Here is an 18,125-nt window from a genome sequence, read left to right on the forward strand (position 1 = left end):
CCATCTCAGGACACATTAGTATTCTCTCTCTCTCTCTCTCTCTCTCTCTCTCTCCTGCGCGTACACACACACACACACACACACACATATATATATATATATGTACGTTCTTGTAACCCTATAGGGCCAAGTGAGCAGCAGCTTCATGTCTGCTGAACGACCAGGTGAACGTCATCTCATCTTGTCCAACGACCAGGTAGATCACCAGGGGTGTGGTGGTTTATGATGGAACACATGCGATAATGCGATCTGAAGAAGGCCACAGGCCGAAACGTTACCGCTTTATTAAAAACTTACTTAAGTTCACTTAATAACTCGGAGTGTGTGGCATCTCTCTCTCTCCATACGCTTTTAAACATAGTTGCCTGTACCTCGACTTTGGTGTGCGTTTGCACCTCTCCTTCCAAGTTATGATGGAACATAACCTGAAACAGAGTATAGTTACATACAGCTTTATTACACATACAGTTATCTTACTTTACATACAGTACTCTTAATTTAGTCAGAGCATTGTGGAATCATGAGATATCTGGTGTTGACTGGACTGCATTGTGTGTACACCGGCCACAAGAGTACGCTGTTGTCCACTCATGCTGGGCCTCTTTGAGACAGGGTAATAAACATCTTTTAAAATGACAGTCGGTTCTCATCTCTACTAGTGAAGACTCATCTAAGTGCACAATCACACTCGCAGTGTAGGTTACTGACAGAGGTATGCGGTTTGAAACAACCTACGTTCTCATCTACGTTATCACAATAGGCTACTACTGGCAGGCTATATGCGTTTTGAAGCAGCCTACGTTCGTAGACGGGATCTGGTTTACCTCTAGGCTGGGTGAACCCTGTCTGAACTTTACCTCTACAAGTTAACCCCAATCCAGTGGATCTGTGCCTGTTTGATTTTGTCTGGTAGGCCTAAACAACCGCGCCTTATCTTTTGTCAAAACATGAACACTACTTCCTCCTCGAAGGGCTATGGTCAAGCGTAGTTGTCATGTCACGTTAGAGTAAACCTTCACCAAAATACCTGATTGCTCATAACGTCATTTAGACGTCTCGTCTGTCAAAAAAAGAAATGGCTCTAATTCATACGATTACACTGTGGGATATTACAGTGTGGACTGGATATCTGGTGTTTGCTGGAGTCGCGGTGGCTTTCGTAGCGTTTGTTGGTTTCGTTCTTTACACAAAATATGTGCATCGAAAGTTTGATCATATCCCAGGACCACCAAGAAAACAGTAGGCTATACTTTTACAGTTTTGAGAAGGAAGCGTAACACTCACCAATTGAGAATTGAGGGGCTCTTTGCATTTAACGAAACTATAAGACTAACTCATTATAATAGCATCATATTTGTAAATGTTTGTTTGTTGTTGTTATGAAGACGTATTATGATTGATATTAGCATATTATTTGTCTATTATTACCGTGCATGGAAATGCACTTTCACTTTGTTATTCCAAGGCTTCTTCTTACTACAGTGTACGTGCATGGAAATGCACTGTTGTGTTATCCGAAATCTTCTTCTTCTGCTTCGTCTTCTCCTAACCAAATGTCTGTCTAATTATTCAGCTTCAACTGTTGAACTACAAAGTAACTTCGTTCAAACGTTGTAACGTAGGCCTAGGTCTTGAAAAGGACACATGGGCAATCTATCTTTAATTTCTAATGTAAACAAGACTTTGCATCGGCTCTATAAAATCATAAAGGACTCAAACTGATTTGCACCTGTATCAACTGCCAGCTGCAGAACCACCCTCAAAGAGTCTATTGACCTTTCACAAAATGTTCATATTTCTAATCAGAAATAGGCCTACACAACGGCCTCTATACTTTATACAGTATGTACAAATTGACAAAAAAAGTCTCCAAAAAAAAGGGGTCACAATCAGATCAGACATATCGTGTGTAATTCTCCTCTGCAAAGCTCTTGAATTTTCCTTTGTGGATCAATAAAGTATCTATGTATCGATCTATATATCTATCTGAAAATGGCTATAAATTCTTTATGTGAAAAGACACAATCACCTTTGAGGGATTCTTATTTAAAAAGTATGTGACACAAATTCATCAGATTTTTTCCATATAGGGCCTATGGATTATAAGGTTATGTCCATGCATTAACTTTGGTTGTCATCAACTTGAATAACATGAATAACATACAACTTGAATAACATCTTATTTAAAGAAAATAAACTTATCAAGTAAATTATGCGCTAAGACTTGTCATCATACATGTACAGCAAGAGGATTTAGCACAATTGGCATCTTTGTAATTTTCACAATTTTTTATCCACCAGCTTCAATGTATCAGTGCCTATGTGATTACTTTAATAATTACTAGCCAGCTGGTTAGATAGATAGATAGAAAGATAGATAGATAGATAGATAGAGTCTTTATTGTCCTATAAAGGATATTCTTCTTGTCAGTACATTCCATAAAAAGACAGCAGCATTTGATGTTCACGTCACAGTCTCATACATATAACATATAACATATCACATATAGCATATAACATATAATATGACATCCACAGCTTCCTGTCTGGACATATGGTACCTTTTCTGGCAGACACAAGATCTGGTCGTAATATAAGCGACACATTTCTGCAATGGTAAGTGGACTGTATTCTAGTGATTCTAAAGACTTAATGACCTTACTGGACTGTGATGTCAATGTCAGTGTCAATTTATTTGTATAGCACAAATAAAAAAACAACAACAGTTGACCAGATAGGTGAGGCCCTTGAATCGTGGATCTGTCTGAGATTTCTTTCCACATATATCTCCAATTCTAGTTTGTACTCGCCCCTGTTACTCATGAGCTCTCTCTGAATGTTTAACACTCTGTAAAGTGCCATGAGACTTATTTTTCGGCACTCTATAAGTGAACTTAAATTTAAATCAAATTCTACGATCCCTACAACTAAGGACTGTGACAAGTAGGCCTAGGCTCATTGACTCTGAGTCATGCTTGCTGTGTAATGTGAAATAGACATTCCAAACCCAAGGTCGCTTTACATAGGAGGAAACAAACAAAGTACAAAGAACAGTACAAACAAAGAAAACACAAGAAAATACAACAAACAAACAGGAAAACAATACAAAGATGTTACAAAGGGTCAAGAATACATGCTTGTATTTTGTTCTGCCATAGCTTTGTTGATTGTTTTTATGTCTTTCAAGGGTAACTGAAGCAGGTGGGCCTGTCTGCAGACTTAACTTTTACTTTGCTGTTGTTCTCCTTGTGACCTGCCCTGAGGCGACCAAGGTAAACAAAAGCCCCTAACTGATCTTAGTTGTGGCTTTCTGGTCTCTGTAATCAGACCTTAAAAGACTTATACTTGCTTGCTCTTACAGGAGATTCTGATGTCACCAAAGTATGGTAAAGATCCATACGGGAACAAGCGTCTTTCCAGCATGTTTGGTGTCAGGTAATATTGTATTAATATACATAAATAACACATATATGTGTGTGTGTGTGTGTGTGTGTGTGTGTGTGTGTGTGTGTGTGTGTGTGTGTGTGTGTGTGTGTGTGTGTGTGTGTGTGTGTGTGTGTGTGTGTGTGTGTGTGTGTGTGTGTGTGTGTGTGTGTGTATACGTATGTGTGTGTGTGTGTGTGTGTGTGTGTGTGTGTGTGTAATGTCTTGTGTTACAGTAATGTGCAGATTTACTTGCCCTGTGAAAAGCTTCTCACTCACATTAACAGAAGCTCCATTCATTATGAAATGTGATGCATATTTACCTTAAATTACCCCTGAAGACATACAAAACCACTTCATTTGTATAAAGTGGTTCTTAATCTGATGTACTTAGTCCATTGTAGACATTCGGCCTCTGAAGGTTTCTTATCTGATATTTGATCTTATCTGATATCTGAAATATTATTACATTAAAGTTGAAGTAAAGTAAAGTTATTTTACATTAAAGTTAAACTTATTGATATTTGTCAGATTTCTTGGAAATGGCCTACTGACTGCTATGGATCACAATCAGTGGCACAAACAGAGGAGAATTATGGATCCTGCTTTTAGCAGTTTGTGAGTAATAATACACTATTTTCTCTTTTATTTATTTAACATAAGATTTTATTTAAAGAAGCTCACTGTAAGGCCCCTGATTTGAATGATGGGTAAAGTGCAGAGTCTAACTATAGCTGTCTGTTACAGCTATTAGCAATCAGTTTGCTAATGTAGCAGCATGAGAACAGCCTTAACCACAAACATTGTTTAGTCAACTCAATATTTTTACATGCCACACAACAGCTAGTTCTTGCATGAGTACTTGCTTGTTGACAGCCTTTGTACTTTGCCTGCCATTTAAATCAGGGCCCATAAACTTATTCTGAGAGAAGACAAGTTCGTGCCGTAATTAATTTCCCAACTATCAGCCGTGGCTTATACATTGATTTTGTCTAATTTTTTTCAGCCGTGAGGTTAATACACCCGTTAATATGATATTAATGTTGTTTTGTTTCTTTTAACTTGCATAAAACACTGTCTTGCGACTTATACACAATGCCCTAATACACAAGAAATTACTGTAGTCTGTAGACATAGGTCATTCAAAGAGCTTTACAGATGAGCAGTTTGGTGTTGACGTATGTGTCATTTGAAATTGTGATGAAAGCACAGAGGTAAAGAAGCCTCTAGAATGTTTTGAGATAGACAGAGCTTTGCAACAGCCCACACTGTAAGCCAACACCACAATGTTTTTCACTGTTTGTAGCCTACTATCTGATCTACCAAATGACTGCTTTCTCTGGCCTCTGCTGTTCTGATTTTCCACCAGATACTTACGTGGTCTGATGGGTGTCTTTAATGAGAGAGCAGAGTGCTTGATGGGAAAACTGGAAGAGTACGCTGAGAGACAGGCTCCTGTTCAAATGGACAAGCTAATTAACACGTTCACCCTGGACGTGATTACCAAGGTCACTATCGCACAATCAGAATCAGAATCCGCTTTTATCGGCCACGTTTACATGAACAAACAAGCAATTTGACTCTGGTTAACTTTGCTCTCAAAGAACAACATTCAAACAAATAAACATAAAAGAATAAAAAACAGAACATAAAAAATAGAATGAAGGGCAGTAGAATATGGCTATTGAATCTGTAGATTATATTTACCAAAATGTTTTGCACAAAATATCTTAAGACAATGACAATATGACAGTGATAGAAACGGCAAGACTTTTATTTGATATTTAGATAAGAATCTGTCCTGTGAGGCTTATGTTTGAAGTAACCTAATGTTTTGTTGGATTGTGATGGTTATGTTTGTATCCAGGTGGCCTTTGGAGTAGATTTAGACTTATTCAATTCAGGTGACTCTCCATTCCCTCGAGCCATTGAACTCTGTCTCAAGGGCTTGGTCCACTATACCCGAGATCAAGAATTTGAGGTGAGGTGACTGTGTTGCACAGACAAGAGAAAGTGAAATGAGTTGAAAAGTCCTGGTTAAGGCTTACAGTATCATTGCTTTTTCCCCTTTTCCAGTCTCAGCCTGAGAATAAAAAAGTTGTTGAGGAGATAAAGGAAGCCATACTGCTTCTCCGCAAAACGGGAAAGACCTGGATCGACGAGAGGAGAAGAGCAGTTCGGAATGGAGAGAATGTGCCCAAGGACATTCTTACACAGATCCTTAAAAGTGCAGGTACATTGCTTACAGATCCTTAGAAGTGCAGGTACATTGCTTACACAGATCCTTAAAAGTGCAGGTACATTGCTTACAGATCCTTAGAAGTGCAGGTACATTGCTTACAGATCCTTAGAAGTGCAGGTACGCTGCTTACTCAGATCCTTAAAAGTGCAGGTACGCTGCTTACTCAGATCCTTAAAAGTTCAGGTACATTGTTTACTCAGATCCTTAAAAGTGCAGGTACGTTGCTTACACAGATCCTTAAAAGTGCAGGTACGTTGCTTCAACTGTAGATAAAGACAGATGAAGCAGCATACCATATATTTAATTTGTAAATCAATATACAGTAGAAGTATGTAGGCTTGGAAAAATTAGTAGTGGAAGGAGTTGTAGTATGCAGGATGTACAGTAGGAGGATACAGCCATCTGAGGAATGTTTGGTTTGTTTTTTATCGGTTATCTTAATAGAGAAAAGGTGAGATAAGATAACAGCGATGCAAACTGCATTTCTAAAGGTTTTCTCCGTAGAGCATGATCTCAAGCTACCCTAGCTGTGGCCAGTGTTATCTTTCCACACAATAGCCCCTTTCAGACTGTCGAGCCAAAGCCGAGCTAGCTGGGCCGAATTGCTTTCACATCTCTCGGCGCGGGTGCTACGTGGGGCCACTGGGAGGCTTTCCGATTTCTGGCCCAGCCTAAACGTTGGGCCACTTGGGGCTGGAGTCAGGCTAGAGGCGGTGTCAAGGGGAAGGCAGGGTCAACCCATTGCTGACCCTGTCCAGAGGTCGCCATGTAGCACAGTAAAAAGTTAACCCATGAGTTAACTAACATAGACAAGCGTCCCACTAAATGATTCCTGCCAGTGTGTTTTATGCTATTGATAGTATGGAATACTTTGTGGAATGGATAGATAGATAGATAGATAGATAGATAGATAGATACTTTATTGATCCCCAAGGATGCTATCGTAAAAGCTCCAATTTTAGTCCCTTTCATTTGGAAATTCTAATGTTTTTTAATGTTTCAAAATAACAAGTTGTGTGTGCTTGCGTTCCTTTAGGAACCCACCATCTTGGTTTGTGTAGAAATTAATCATGACATACACGTAAAAGGACAATAGGTGACTGACTTCTGCATAAAGAATAGGAAAGAGATAGATAGATAGATAGATAGATAGACGGATAGATAGATAGATAGATAGATAGATAGATAGATAGATAGATAGATAGATAGATACTTTATTGATCCCCAAGGGGAAATCCAAGATAGATTCAAGATGCACGACTTGATCTGCTTATCCTATTTGAAAATGTGTGGTATTGGTGACGTTTTCACAAGTGAGGGCGTGTCGGGGAGTAATGTGAAGAGGCTAAATGGCTGAACGGAATGGTCTCAAGGTTATGAGGCTTGTGGACCTGAGCTACTAGCAGCTTAGCTCTCTAGAATTCACTTACCACATGCATTGCGTTAATGTGATGACTAACGTCACCGTTAACTAGCATCCAATAGTTTTCCACAGGGAAAAAACGTGTGCATCAGGTGAAGCTAGCGATGATGAACAGTGAGGGTCACTAAATGCAAACATAGACAGTTCACCAACTTATGCGATGATGACAAAGTTCGTAGCATATTGCTGAATGTTGACAGTGCTGAAAGTTTATCGTGAAGCAATGTTATGAAAAATTGTATCTGCATGACGGACGGGCCCTGTCTATGGGCGGGCCCCTGGGCACGTGCCCAGAAAACCCATTGGTTAATCCGGCCTTGCTAGCACCAGGTGGCCCCCAAATTAGCCTGGCTCGACAGTCTGAAGCCAGCTACAGTATACTGTACAGTATGTTCTCACATTTTTACACCTTACATTGCATTGCAGCCAGGGTTGGGTCAGATTACTTTGAAATGTAATGGATTACTGACTACAGAATACATGGCAAATTTTGTAATCAGTAACGTAATCAGTTGGATTACCCAAAACATGTAACGTAATCTGATTCCTTTAGGATTACTTTTTACACAACTTGTAGGCTACACAACATAAACAACCTTATTTTCCACTGTCTTTAATTCATAGATTTGAATGTTGTTTTCCCCTGACTGGAACGGGTCTATTCCCAGATAGCAAAAGACTGGCGGACCACTGTCTGTCAGTCCACCGGGGGTAGACCTGGCACTCCGCTGGCGTTTTGCTCATCGGTTCTCTGGCGGTCCACTAGCGAGTAGCCTCAATATTTTTTCACTATTGGTTTTCATTTATTCAGTTAGGCTATAGGCTACTCCATCCATCATTTTCATAACACTTCATGTCTTTTCTTAATATTCATGATAAGTTAATTTCAAGAGATGGTGGTCCAACGATGAACCACAAGTGGCATGCAACTAGCAGTGCACTATTTTCCAATCTGATTTTGCTATCTGGGTTGGCTGACGTTGACGGTTCCTCCAAGAAACTACATGCAATTGGATGATAATGACATCAAGTGCAAACGAATGAGCTGTTTTTGTCAAATTAAAACACTGGCTAGGCTATCATTAAAAAAGTTGAATTGTTTGCATGATGAAATGTAATCAGGTAATCCCCAACAATGTAACTGTATTCTGATTATTCATTTTTGCATCGTATTCTGGGCTGATTACAGTTACTTGTTTGTTGTACTCTGATTACGTAATCTAGATTACATGTATTCGATTACTACCCAACTCTGATTGCAGCCCTGAGAGGAGAAAAATATCACTTTTCACACTGAAAAAAACCCCACTTTATTTATGAGAAGTGTGCAATCTTTGCAATCCCTTCAATTAGAATGGGTATTCCACCTTCAGGAATATATCACCTTCACTTTTATCTGGGATCTAAAAATCATCATCTTTAAGGATTGACATCTTATCAAAATCTTATTTTTAAGTTGTTTTATCTTCACAGAAGAAAGCAATGAGGATGATGAAGAAACCATTCTGGACAACTTTGTCACATTCTTCATAGCAGGTGACTATCTTATGACATTGAAAATGAATTGGCTTGGTCAATGTAATTATTCATACTGTTATGGGGAGAACTTCTCTGGAAACTTCCCGTTTCTGAACTGGTTGCAGTTCTGAACTTGTAGAAACTACAACAAGATATTCCCGTTTCTGAACTGGTTGCAGTTCTGAACTTGTAGAAACTACAACAAGATATTCCCGTTTCTGAACTGGTTGCAGTTCTGAACTTGTAGAAACTACAACAAGATATGTGATTTTTCAATGACAAACAGGTGAAAGAGACGCATTTTGCCATCTAGCTCCATAGACCTGGACTGGGTAGATCCACCCCTGCAGCTCAGGCTGGAAACCTCCAAATGATTGGTCGAAGGACTATCCAAATGCGTAGTCATTAAACTGTTCCCGTTGATCACGTCTCTTGTGCAGTAGAAAATACAGAGCAGACTCCCCAGACTAATGTTCAATCTTAAAAGATTGAGCTTGGTCTGGTGATAGCCAGGCTACTATAGACTCCCATTCACCTCCAGTGGAATTCTGGTGGAACTGCAACCAAATTCAGTACAATGGGGTTTAATATAGGGACTGAACAAGCTCTCCATAGACATGCTCTTCTGTTTTTCATTAACCAACTGATCACATATCCAGGTCAAGAAACAACCGCTAATCAGCTTTCATTTGCTATCGTGGAACTTGGAAGACATCCAGAGATCCTAAGCAGGTATGGAGCGTGTCATGTCCTCCATCTTCAAAATACTTGGCAGCCGTGGTGTACTGATTAGGGCTTCGGGCTTGTAACCGGAGGGTTGCCGGTTCGATCCCCGACCAGTCCACCACGGCTGAAGTGCCCTTGAGCAAGGAACCTAACCCCTCACTGCTCCCTGAGCGCCGCTGGTTGGGCATGGCAGCTCACTGCTCTGGGTTAGTGTGTGATTCACCTCACTGTGTGTGTGCTGTGTGTGTTCACTAATTCGGTTAAATGCAGAGAAACGAATTTCCCTCACGGGATCAAAAAAGTATATATTCTATTCTATTCTATTCTATTCTACTTCTGAAGACCCAGCTCCTCAGAGAACATTTCCTCTCATAGCTAAAAAGTGTCAGCCAAATGTAATGTAATGTAATGCTGATGTACCATTCATGTTTTGAAATGTTGCATTGACAAATGGAGACAAATGCATGTGAATTAAATCCCAGGCTAACAGAGGAGGTGGATGAAGTGATTGGGATGAAGCAGGAGATCAGCTATGAAGACCTGGGAAACCTCACCTACCTAACTCAGGTCATTTACACTGTGTTAAAGAATTCAGCTTGCTTAGTTATAACTATATTTATTCATGCAGATAACAATGGTCTCAGTGAACTTTACAGTCCAGAGATTGAACTCATAAGAGAGAACACTTAGGGGAAGGTGGCAAATGAAAACACAACCCTTTAACAGGAAGGAACCTTGAGGAGAACCACCCCCCCCACTCACTCATAATCTTCTTCTCTGAATATTGTCTCTGGTAATGTTTACCATGTTGTAAGTCACTCTGGCTAAAAAGTGTCAACCAAATGTAATGTCTCTGTCTGTAGGTGCTGAAAGAGACACTGCGGTTGTACCCTACTGCTCCAATGACAACTCGCCGTCTACCACATGACATGGTCATCGATGGAATGAAGATCCCAGGAGGATGTGTGGCTATAGTAAGTTGCCATGCTCAACAAGGAGCTCCCTCCTAGTCTGGCTTTCACTAGACTAAGCTCAATCTTTTAAAGAGACCCTATGCAACTTTTTCATAGCCATAAAATCGCTCAGAAATCGTTGTTTTGCTTGACTGACCAGTTTCCTCGAAAACAGTCATATGTATAAATATACACGCTAAAGCTGTCGGGGAAGCTCTGCAGAGAAATATGCAAGCATAAAACGAGCGAAAACAGAAACCGAAACCATGAGATGAAATCGCCAATCCTGCATAGTTCCTCTTTAAGATCGAACATTAGTCCGGGGTGTCTGCCCTGTATTTCTACTGCACAAGAGGCATGATCAATGGGCATAGTGCAAATGACTCTGTATGCATTCGGACTTTTTTTCCACCAATCAGACCAACAATCCAGGTGCGCCTGGTGGATAAGCTTGTGATCGGTTCCAGCAAACGTGGATAGGAAGCAGGAGAGATATACAGTACGTACAGGTTTCCAGCCTGAGCTGCAGGGCGATCGTTGGTTTACCCCGTCTGTCTAGCTTCCTCCGGACACAGACCTGATTAGAATCAGAATCAGCTTTATTGGCCTGACCGAAATCTTAGCCACTTTTAAGCGTGATGCTAGTAGGTGAGATGCTAATGGTCTATGATCTATGCTAGGCTGCTAGGCCAAACTCAGAGAATGGCTGCATGAACAGGAGAAAGGTAAAAAAAATCAATTGTTTAACTCGTGGGGAGGTGGAAAATCAAATTAATTCAACCCAAATGGTGGAATATTAGCCTAGAAATCTAGACGCCCCTAGCGGCAGTAAATGTAATTTGGCTGGCGGGGCAGTCTAGGCACGATCCATTGAGCCAGGGAGCTGAGAACCCCCAGCACCAGCGTTCCAATCACAGCGTGTATAGAGTCGGTGGGTGGGCTTAACATAATGGTGACTGACATGCGACCAGAAGTTGCGACGGTAACGCATCCTATTATTTGAAAACAAGAAGATGATTCGTTTAGCGTTATCCTATTGCGGGGAGGGAATTTGAAAGACAACTGTTTATCCCACCCCTCCGATTGCGCCCTGTCTACGGTGAGTGTCCAGACCCTACATCTTGATGTGGGTCTGGCTCGTCAGGCTAGTGGAATATCCCTTTAAGATTAAATATAAATATAGTGCAAGCCAGCTGATTACAGACAGGAGGAAGGTGATTACAGACTGCATGCTGCTGTTGCTGCTAATGAGGAGGGCTGCATTTACCTGTAGGCTACAGTCAGTAGTGCGTCTGTGATCGAATTGATTAAAATACCATCCTGAAGTTAACTCTTTACAGTTACAGCCTAGGTTTTTGGCCGGATGCTGACTTTGATTTATATATTAATATTATATATTATATTAAAGACAGTTGAGTAAGATTGAAAGACAAACTTCATATTTCATTCAATATTGCATATTGCATGGACCATTTTACATTTATTTTGAATCTAATTTTGAATTTTTCAGTTCAGTTCATACGTGAGTTCAAGGCTGGAAAGATTCTTCAAAGATCCACTGACGTTTGATCCAGAGAGATTTCATTTGAATGCTCCTAAGTAAGACAACAAATTACAATATGTTGATCAGTTTGTTCACAACAATGATATTGTGCATTATGGAGATAGATATGATTTTGAAAATGTTGTTTTTCATGCTTTATCCGCCAAGGCCTTATTTTTGCTACTACCCCTTCTCCTTGGGCCCACGATCCTGCATTGGGCAAAACTTTTCCCAGGTAAAAAACACACACCCATACAAAGACAATGCCATGTATATTTGTAATTTAATTTTAAAGATCACAAGTAACAATAACCTAACCCATATCAAAGTCACACATTACATAGGCCTAATGAGATCAGAATTTCCGTCTCACTATCTATCTAAGGAAAACAGGCGCGGATGGTCATAAACGGCATGTTTGTTTACAGCTGGAGGCAAAGGTTGCGCTGGCTAAACTGGTGCAGAGGTTCGACTTCAGCCTGGTGCCGGGACAGTCTTTTGAGATCAAGGACTTGGCCACTCTGAGGCCTCAGAATGGGGTCAGATGTACGGTCAAACTGCGGGACAATGCCTAAGCCACAGTACATAAGCCTACTTTAACAGGCTACATTACTGCTATGAAAACACAATACGTTGTTGTTAACTATAACTTTATTCAAGTCGTTCATTAACCATGTAATAAAATGAAAACAATAGCCTTTATTGCTCAGTCTTAAATTCCAGTCACACTTACTAAATGCTACTTGATTTCAAGATGCAGGTTATGCTATATTAGACTGTGTAGACATTTATATGCTGTGTATATGTATACGACATATTGCCATGTTTTCAGGTCAGTATTTTGTTTAGGTTGAAGAAGATAATGTATTTTGTTCTGTGGACATGAATATAATGAATACTGATTAAAGAAAACTGTGTCATTGCTGCTCTTGGAATGCAGACCACATACATAAGGAACCGTACACCACATACACATGGAGCTTCAAGTAACACTACATTACATTAAGCAGACATTTTTTGTCCAAAGTGACTCATATCAGCTATATTACAAGGGATTATATTGTCCCCGGAACAGCTTGGGGTTAAGTGACTTGGAATGCCGGGAATTGAACCAACAATTTCCAGGCTATTTCACGCTAGCCCACCTCCTTAACCACTACACCGTTCACTCATTGCTGCACTGGGACTGTAGAGGCCTGTAGATGGATGGGGTTGTCCGAGAAGAATGTTGGGAAAGATGGGAATAGATGGGATTGTCCTACGAGGACCTTTCAAAGACAGGCCTGGGAATGGTTGGGGTGATGGTCCAAAAAGAGTCAACAACCCTGGAATTGTCCAAGGAAAGTCTTCAGGGAGGCAGGGAGTGGTGGAGGTTGTTGGAGGAGAGGCATTCACAGCGCTGGGAATAGATCAGATTGTCCTATGAGAACCTCTACTAAACAGGTTAGCTTCTCTGGTAAGCAAATTAGTGAGTAAGTGATTAGAGTAAGTTTCTATTTGCCAGCAAGTGTTGCCCAAAGACAATAAGGTATATTTGCCCCTAGCAGTATGACGGCAGCGTTCGCGTATGCCACCTGATAGAACTGGATGAACAATGCAGTAGCCTGTCCAGCTTTCTAATACCGATGCTCACAATGATCAAAATGTTGAGTGCAGAATGGTGGACACTTTTCGCCCTCGACGAACACCATCTTGACTACATTAGCAGGAATGAGGGACACACAGAAAGCAGAAACAGTGTGTGCTTTAACAGCTTTTATTACTGTCACATTACTTCTTACACCCTGAGCTTCATAAGGCACGTCTTACACACACACACACACACACTTACACACACACACACACACACACTCACACACACACACACACACACTCTCCTAACATTGACTGTAGATGCTTGCCAAGCATTCATCTACACTACAAAAACAGTAAGAAGTTTGTAACTAGCGCCATCTAGTGGACACTACAGCTATATTGCTTCAGTGTAATTCTACTACACACACACCAGTAAAACATGTTGAAATTAATAAGTTACTATGAAATCAAGCACCAATGAGTATCACCTAATCAGTCAAATTCATGTCACCACGCTGTGGTATGTGTGTTAGTTGTGAGAGGTCATATGACGTGAGAGGTCCATGTCTCCATGCTGTGGTCTGTGTGTGTGTGTGTGTGTGTGTTAGCTGTGAGAGGTCCATGTCTCCAAGCTGTGGTGTATGTCTGTGTGTGTGTGTGTGTGTGTTAGTTGTGAGAGGTCATACGACGTGAGAGGTCCATGTTTTCACGCTGTGGTGTGGTGTGTGTGTGTGTGTGTGTGTGTGTGTGTGTGTGTGTGTGTGTGTGTGTTAGCTGTGACAGTCTCCAAGCTGTGGTGTATGTGTGTGTGTTAGTTGTGAGAGGTCATATGGCGTGACAGGTCCATGTCTCCACACTGTGGTGTGTGTGTGTTAGTTGTGAGAGGTCCATGTCTCCACGCTGTGGTGTGTGTGTGTGTGTGTGAGTGTTAGTTGTGAGAGGTCATGTGGCGCGACAGGTCCATGTCTCTATGCTGTGGTGTGTGTGTGTGTGTGTGTGTGTTAGTTGTGAGAGGTCATGTGGCGCGACAGGTGGTGTCTCTCTCTGAAGTGCTCTTGGCACACCGGGCAGGTGAGCCGCTCCTCTCGGTACCTCCTGAGCGGAACCGCGCCGCTCGCCGGCTCCCTCTTGTGGTGGGAGCGCATGTGCAGCACCAGGTCGGAGGTCATCCTGAAGGACAGGTTGCACTTGGCGCACCAGTTCTGCCCGGCCACGCCCAGCGGGCTCAGGGTGGGGGGTAACAACGGCGGGGGGGTCACCCCCAAACTGCCCCGGGGGGGCCACTGGTGGTGGTGGTGGTCGGGGGTGTAGGGGTACCCCGACTGGACGCTGGACTGTGGCGGTCCGCTCGGCAGGTCCCCGTAGAGCAGGGCAGGGCCTAGAACGTTCCGGAAGGTCATTGCCGCCGGCTTCGGTTCCAGAGCGAGCGGCAGGTCGGCGGATGGAGTTGGCGGGCTGTAGAAGGCAGCGCTGGAGCGTGAGTGTGTGTGTAAGTGTGTGTCTGTGTTGGAGCGTGAGTGTGTGTGTGTGTGTAAGTGTGTGTCTGTGTTGGAGCGTGAGTGTGTGTGTGAATGTGTGTCAATGTTGGAGCGTGGGTGTGTGTGTAAGCTGGAGTTTGAGGGTGTGTGTGAGTGTGTGTCTGTGCTGGAGTGTGAGTCTGTGCTGGAGGGTGTGTGTGTCTCTGACGTGGCCAGGCGTCTGTGCGGTCTGCAGAAAGCGCTGCGTTGTTGCTCCTCGTTCCCCCGCAGAGCGCTAACGGAACCGAGCAGAACACGCTCAGGAGTCCTCAGGTTCCGGTCGGCGCAGCGTTCCGCGCGCCATTTCGGGTTCTCGCCGTCCCTGTCCTCGGTGGGCGTGGCTACCTTCCTGGACACGCCCCCCTCTGTACCCAATCGCGCTCCTGCTGCCGCACTCTCAATGCCGCCCTCTGTTGGTGGCGGGGGGATATTGCTCTCGTTGGACGGGTTTGCTTTCTCCAGCAGCACTGACTTCCTGGACCCACGGTTGCCGGGCGAGTCGTCGTGGCGACGCTTGCGGGGGCTGGGGCAGGTGTCCGCCCTGTGCTCCAGGTCGCGGGCGATGTTGTGGAAGTCGGTGTGAGTGTGTGTGCGTGTGTGTGTGCGCGCGTGTGTGAGAGAGCGAGCGAGATGGGAGTCTCTGTGTGTCCGTTTCACCTCCGGCTGCCTCTCGTCACGAGGGTCGCCACTCAACCAATCAGGAACTGGCTTATACTTCAGAGGCTCGCTGCTCAACCAATCAGCTTTGTTGTTTGGGCAGAGGAATCGGCAGTGAGCCAGGTATGGGTACTCGTGCTGAAAGGTCTGACCACACCTCATGCAGCACATACCTGCCAAACACACACACACACACACACAGATTAACATCAGTGAATCTCATCACATTCCACAAAGAAGGCACCTACAGTATGATATACACCAATACACACACCAACAAACACACATACACACACACACATATGGTACACACACGCACACAGATTAACATCAGTGAATCTCATCACATTCCAGAAAGAAGACACGTACAGTATGATATACACCCATATACACACCGACAAACACACATATACAACACACACACATATGGTACACATACACACACACAGATTAACATCAGTGAATCTCATCACATTCCACATGTAAGACACTTATGATACACACACGGACATACACACACACACATACAAGTTGCACAATAATCCCTAAACGTGTATAATGTTAGTGGTTTTACAGTATAACTAAAAGTCAGGTGTGTGTGTGCATGTCTGTGTGTGTGTTTGTGTGTGTCTCTTACTGTCGTGTGTGTGTGTGTATGTGGTATACTGCCAGGTGTGTGTGTGTGTGTGTGTATGTGTGAAGTATGTACTGTCAGGTGTGTGTGTGTGTGTGTGTGTGTGTGTGTGTGTGTGTGTGTGTGTGTGTGTGTGTGTGTGTATGTGTGTGTGTGTGAGGTACCTACTGTCAGGTGTGTGTGTGGCTCTGAGGTCCCTCAGGCCCAGGAGGTGGGCCAGTTCGTCATCGTACCAGACCATAAGCTCCTCCCCCTCCTGGACACGCCTCAGGGTGCGGAAGAACAGCTGACCCGCCTTCAAGAACACCTCCGTGTTCTGCTCCGCACGGTTCCGAGCCGCCTGGACCAGCCGTAACCACGACAACGCCAGCGGAGACGACCTCATGGCCTCAGGATCAACCTGTGACATCACCAGATATCATCACACTCAATATTGTGACATCACATAGGCTATCGTTATCATCGTGATTAGTAATTTGGTTCTTAAATCCGACGTTACAGAACCAACACATTTTTTCTTGAAAAGACATTTATAACGCAGCTATTTTTTGCAACCTGTAAACTTTGTCATCACCTCCGTTTTAGTGATTGTAAAACAAAATCGCTAAACTTTTTTTACTGTAGTTGTACAGCCAGATGATATATTCAAGGATCCAGGCTTCCACGAAAAATAGGATTTAATTAGGTTGAGGCAACAAGTCAGTAGTAAGATGACAATTTTCTTAAAGGCAACTCAGAATAGTGTAAAAAATATATATTTTACTGTCTATGGAGAAAACCAAGTGAGTCTGAAAGCCGTTGGACCCGGATAGATAGTTATTATCCCTCCCATTATTACATCATCACTTAATAACTGATTAGTGTCTAATTAGATTAGATTAAATAAGATTATATTAAATCAGATTACTGTAGATTAGATTCAACTGTATTGTCATTTAGAAGAGTACAGGTGCAGAGCCTATGAAATGCAGTTGACATCCAACCAACCAGAAGTGCAAAGATGCATTAAATACCAAGTGCAGGTTGAGTGCAGTTGTGTAGACAATAGAGCTTAATAATATACAGTGTATAAATAGTTGGATAAATACAGGTTTTCCAGATGACATGTCTTCAGACATAAGTAGAGTATGTGGAATAATCTCTCAGGATCATCACTCATCTGGTAAACAACCTGCATGGCTAAATTCAGATATAACATCTCACAGCATGATTATAAATTTTTCTTCACTTTAAACAGTGAGATCCTAGACAGCGTGCGTGATCATGAACATGTGCATGATCTCACTGCTCATTACCCGTTACCGCACAGGCCAAAGGCACCACCGGATTCTTGGCATGGTTGGCACACTACTGCCCTCTCACACACACACACACACACACACACACACACACACACACACACACACACACAGTTGCACACCTCACATACACACACACAGCTGCACATCTCTCTCTCACACACACACACACTCTCAAAGCTGCACACTTCACACAAACACACCTACTACTCTCCCTCTTTCAGCGCCATGGTCTACAGACATGAGAAGAGTATATGGAATAATCTTTTGTTTCTCATCTGGTAAACAACCTGCATGGCTAAATTCAGATATAACATCTTCTTCACTTTAAACAGCATGATCCTAGACAGCGTGCGTGACCATGAACATGTGCATGATCTCACTGCTCATTACCAGTTACCGCACAGGCCAAAGGCACCACCAGATTCTTGACATGGTTGGCACACTACTGCCCTCACACACACACACACAGACACACAGTTGCACACCTCACATACACACACACAGCTGCACATCTCTCTCTCACACACAAACACACTCTCAAAGCCGCACACTTCACACAAACATACCTACTACTCTCCCTCTTACAGCACCATGGTCAGTACTGTCCACTGCT

The 18,125-nt window shown here is 42.7% G+C and overlaps 2 protein-coding genes across 2 annotated transcripts in view; one reads left to right on the plus strand and one right to left on the minus strand.

Moving 5' to 3' along the window:
• The first annotated feature begins 943 nt into the window (after positions 1-943).
• LOC134063425 (cholesterol 24-hydroxylase-like) lies at positions 944-12,740 on the plus strand. The gene is made up of 15 exons (XM_062518875.1): positions 944-1,239; positions 2,539-2,616; positions 3,188-3,272; positions 3,362-3,435; positions 3,955-4,041; positions 4,793-4,931; positions 5,291-5,404; positions 5,500-5,656; positions 8,562-8,624; positions 9,266-9,338; positions 9,815-9,899; positions 10,196-10,306; positions 11,796-11,884; positions 11,997-12,063; positions 12,257-12,740. The coding sequence occupies exons 1-15, from the start codon at positions 1,076-1,078 to the stop codon at positions 12,401-12,403; spliced, it is 1,533 nt and encodes a 510-aa protein (XP_062374859.1). The 5' UTR covers positions 944-1,075; the 3' UTR covers positions 12,404-12,740.
• Positions 12,741-14,167: 1,427 nt separating this feature from the next.
• The window catches only part of znf488 (zinc finger protein 488), a 4,579-nt gene continuing 621 nt past the window's right edge, over positions 14,168-18,125 (minus strand). Inside the window, exons 2-3 of the mRNA XM_062519874.1 lie at positions 16,380-16,611; positions 14,168-15,750 (exon numbers count right to left, since the gene is read on the minus strand). Coding sequence (XP_062375858.1) covers positions 14,405-15,750; positions 16,380-16,611 — 1,578 coding nt within the window. The 3' untranslated portion in view covers positions 14,168-14,404. The remainder of the gene's footprint in view (positions 15,751-16,379; positions 16,612-18,125) is intronic.

This window comes from Sardina pilchardus, chromosome 18, assembly GCF_963854185.1.
Source record: "Sardina pilchardus chromosome 18, fSarPil1.1, whole genome shotgun sequence".
NCBI classification, from domain to species: Eukaryota; Metazoa; Chordata; class Actinopteri; order Clupeiformes; family Clupeidae; genus Sardina; species Sardina pilchardus.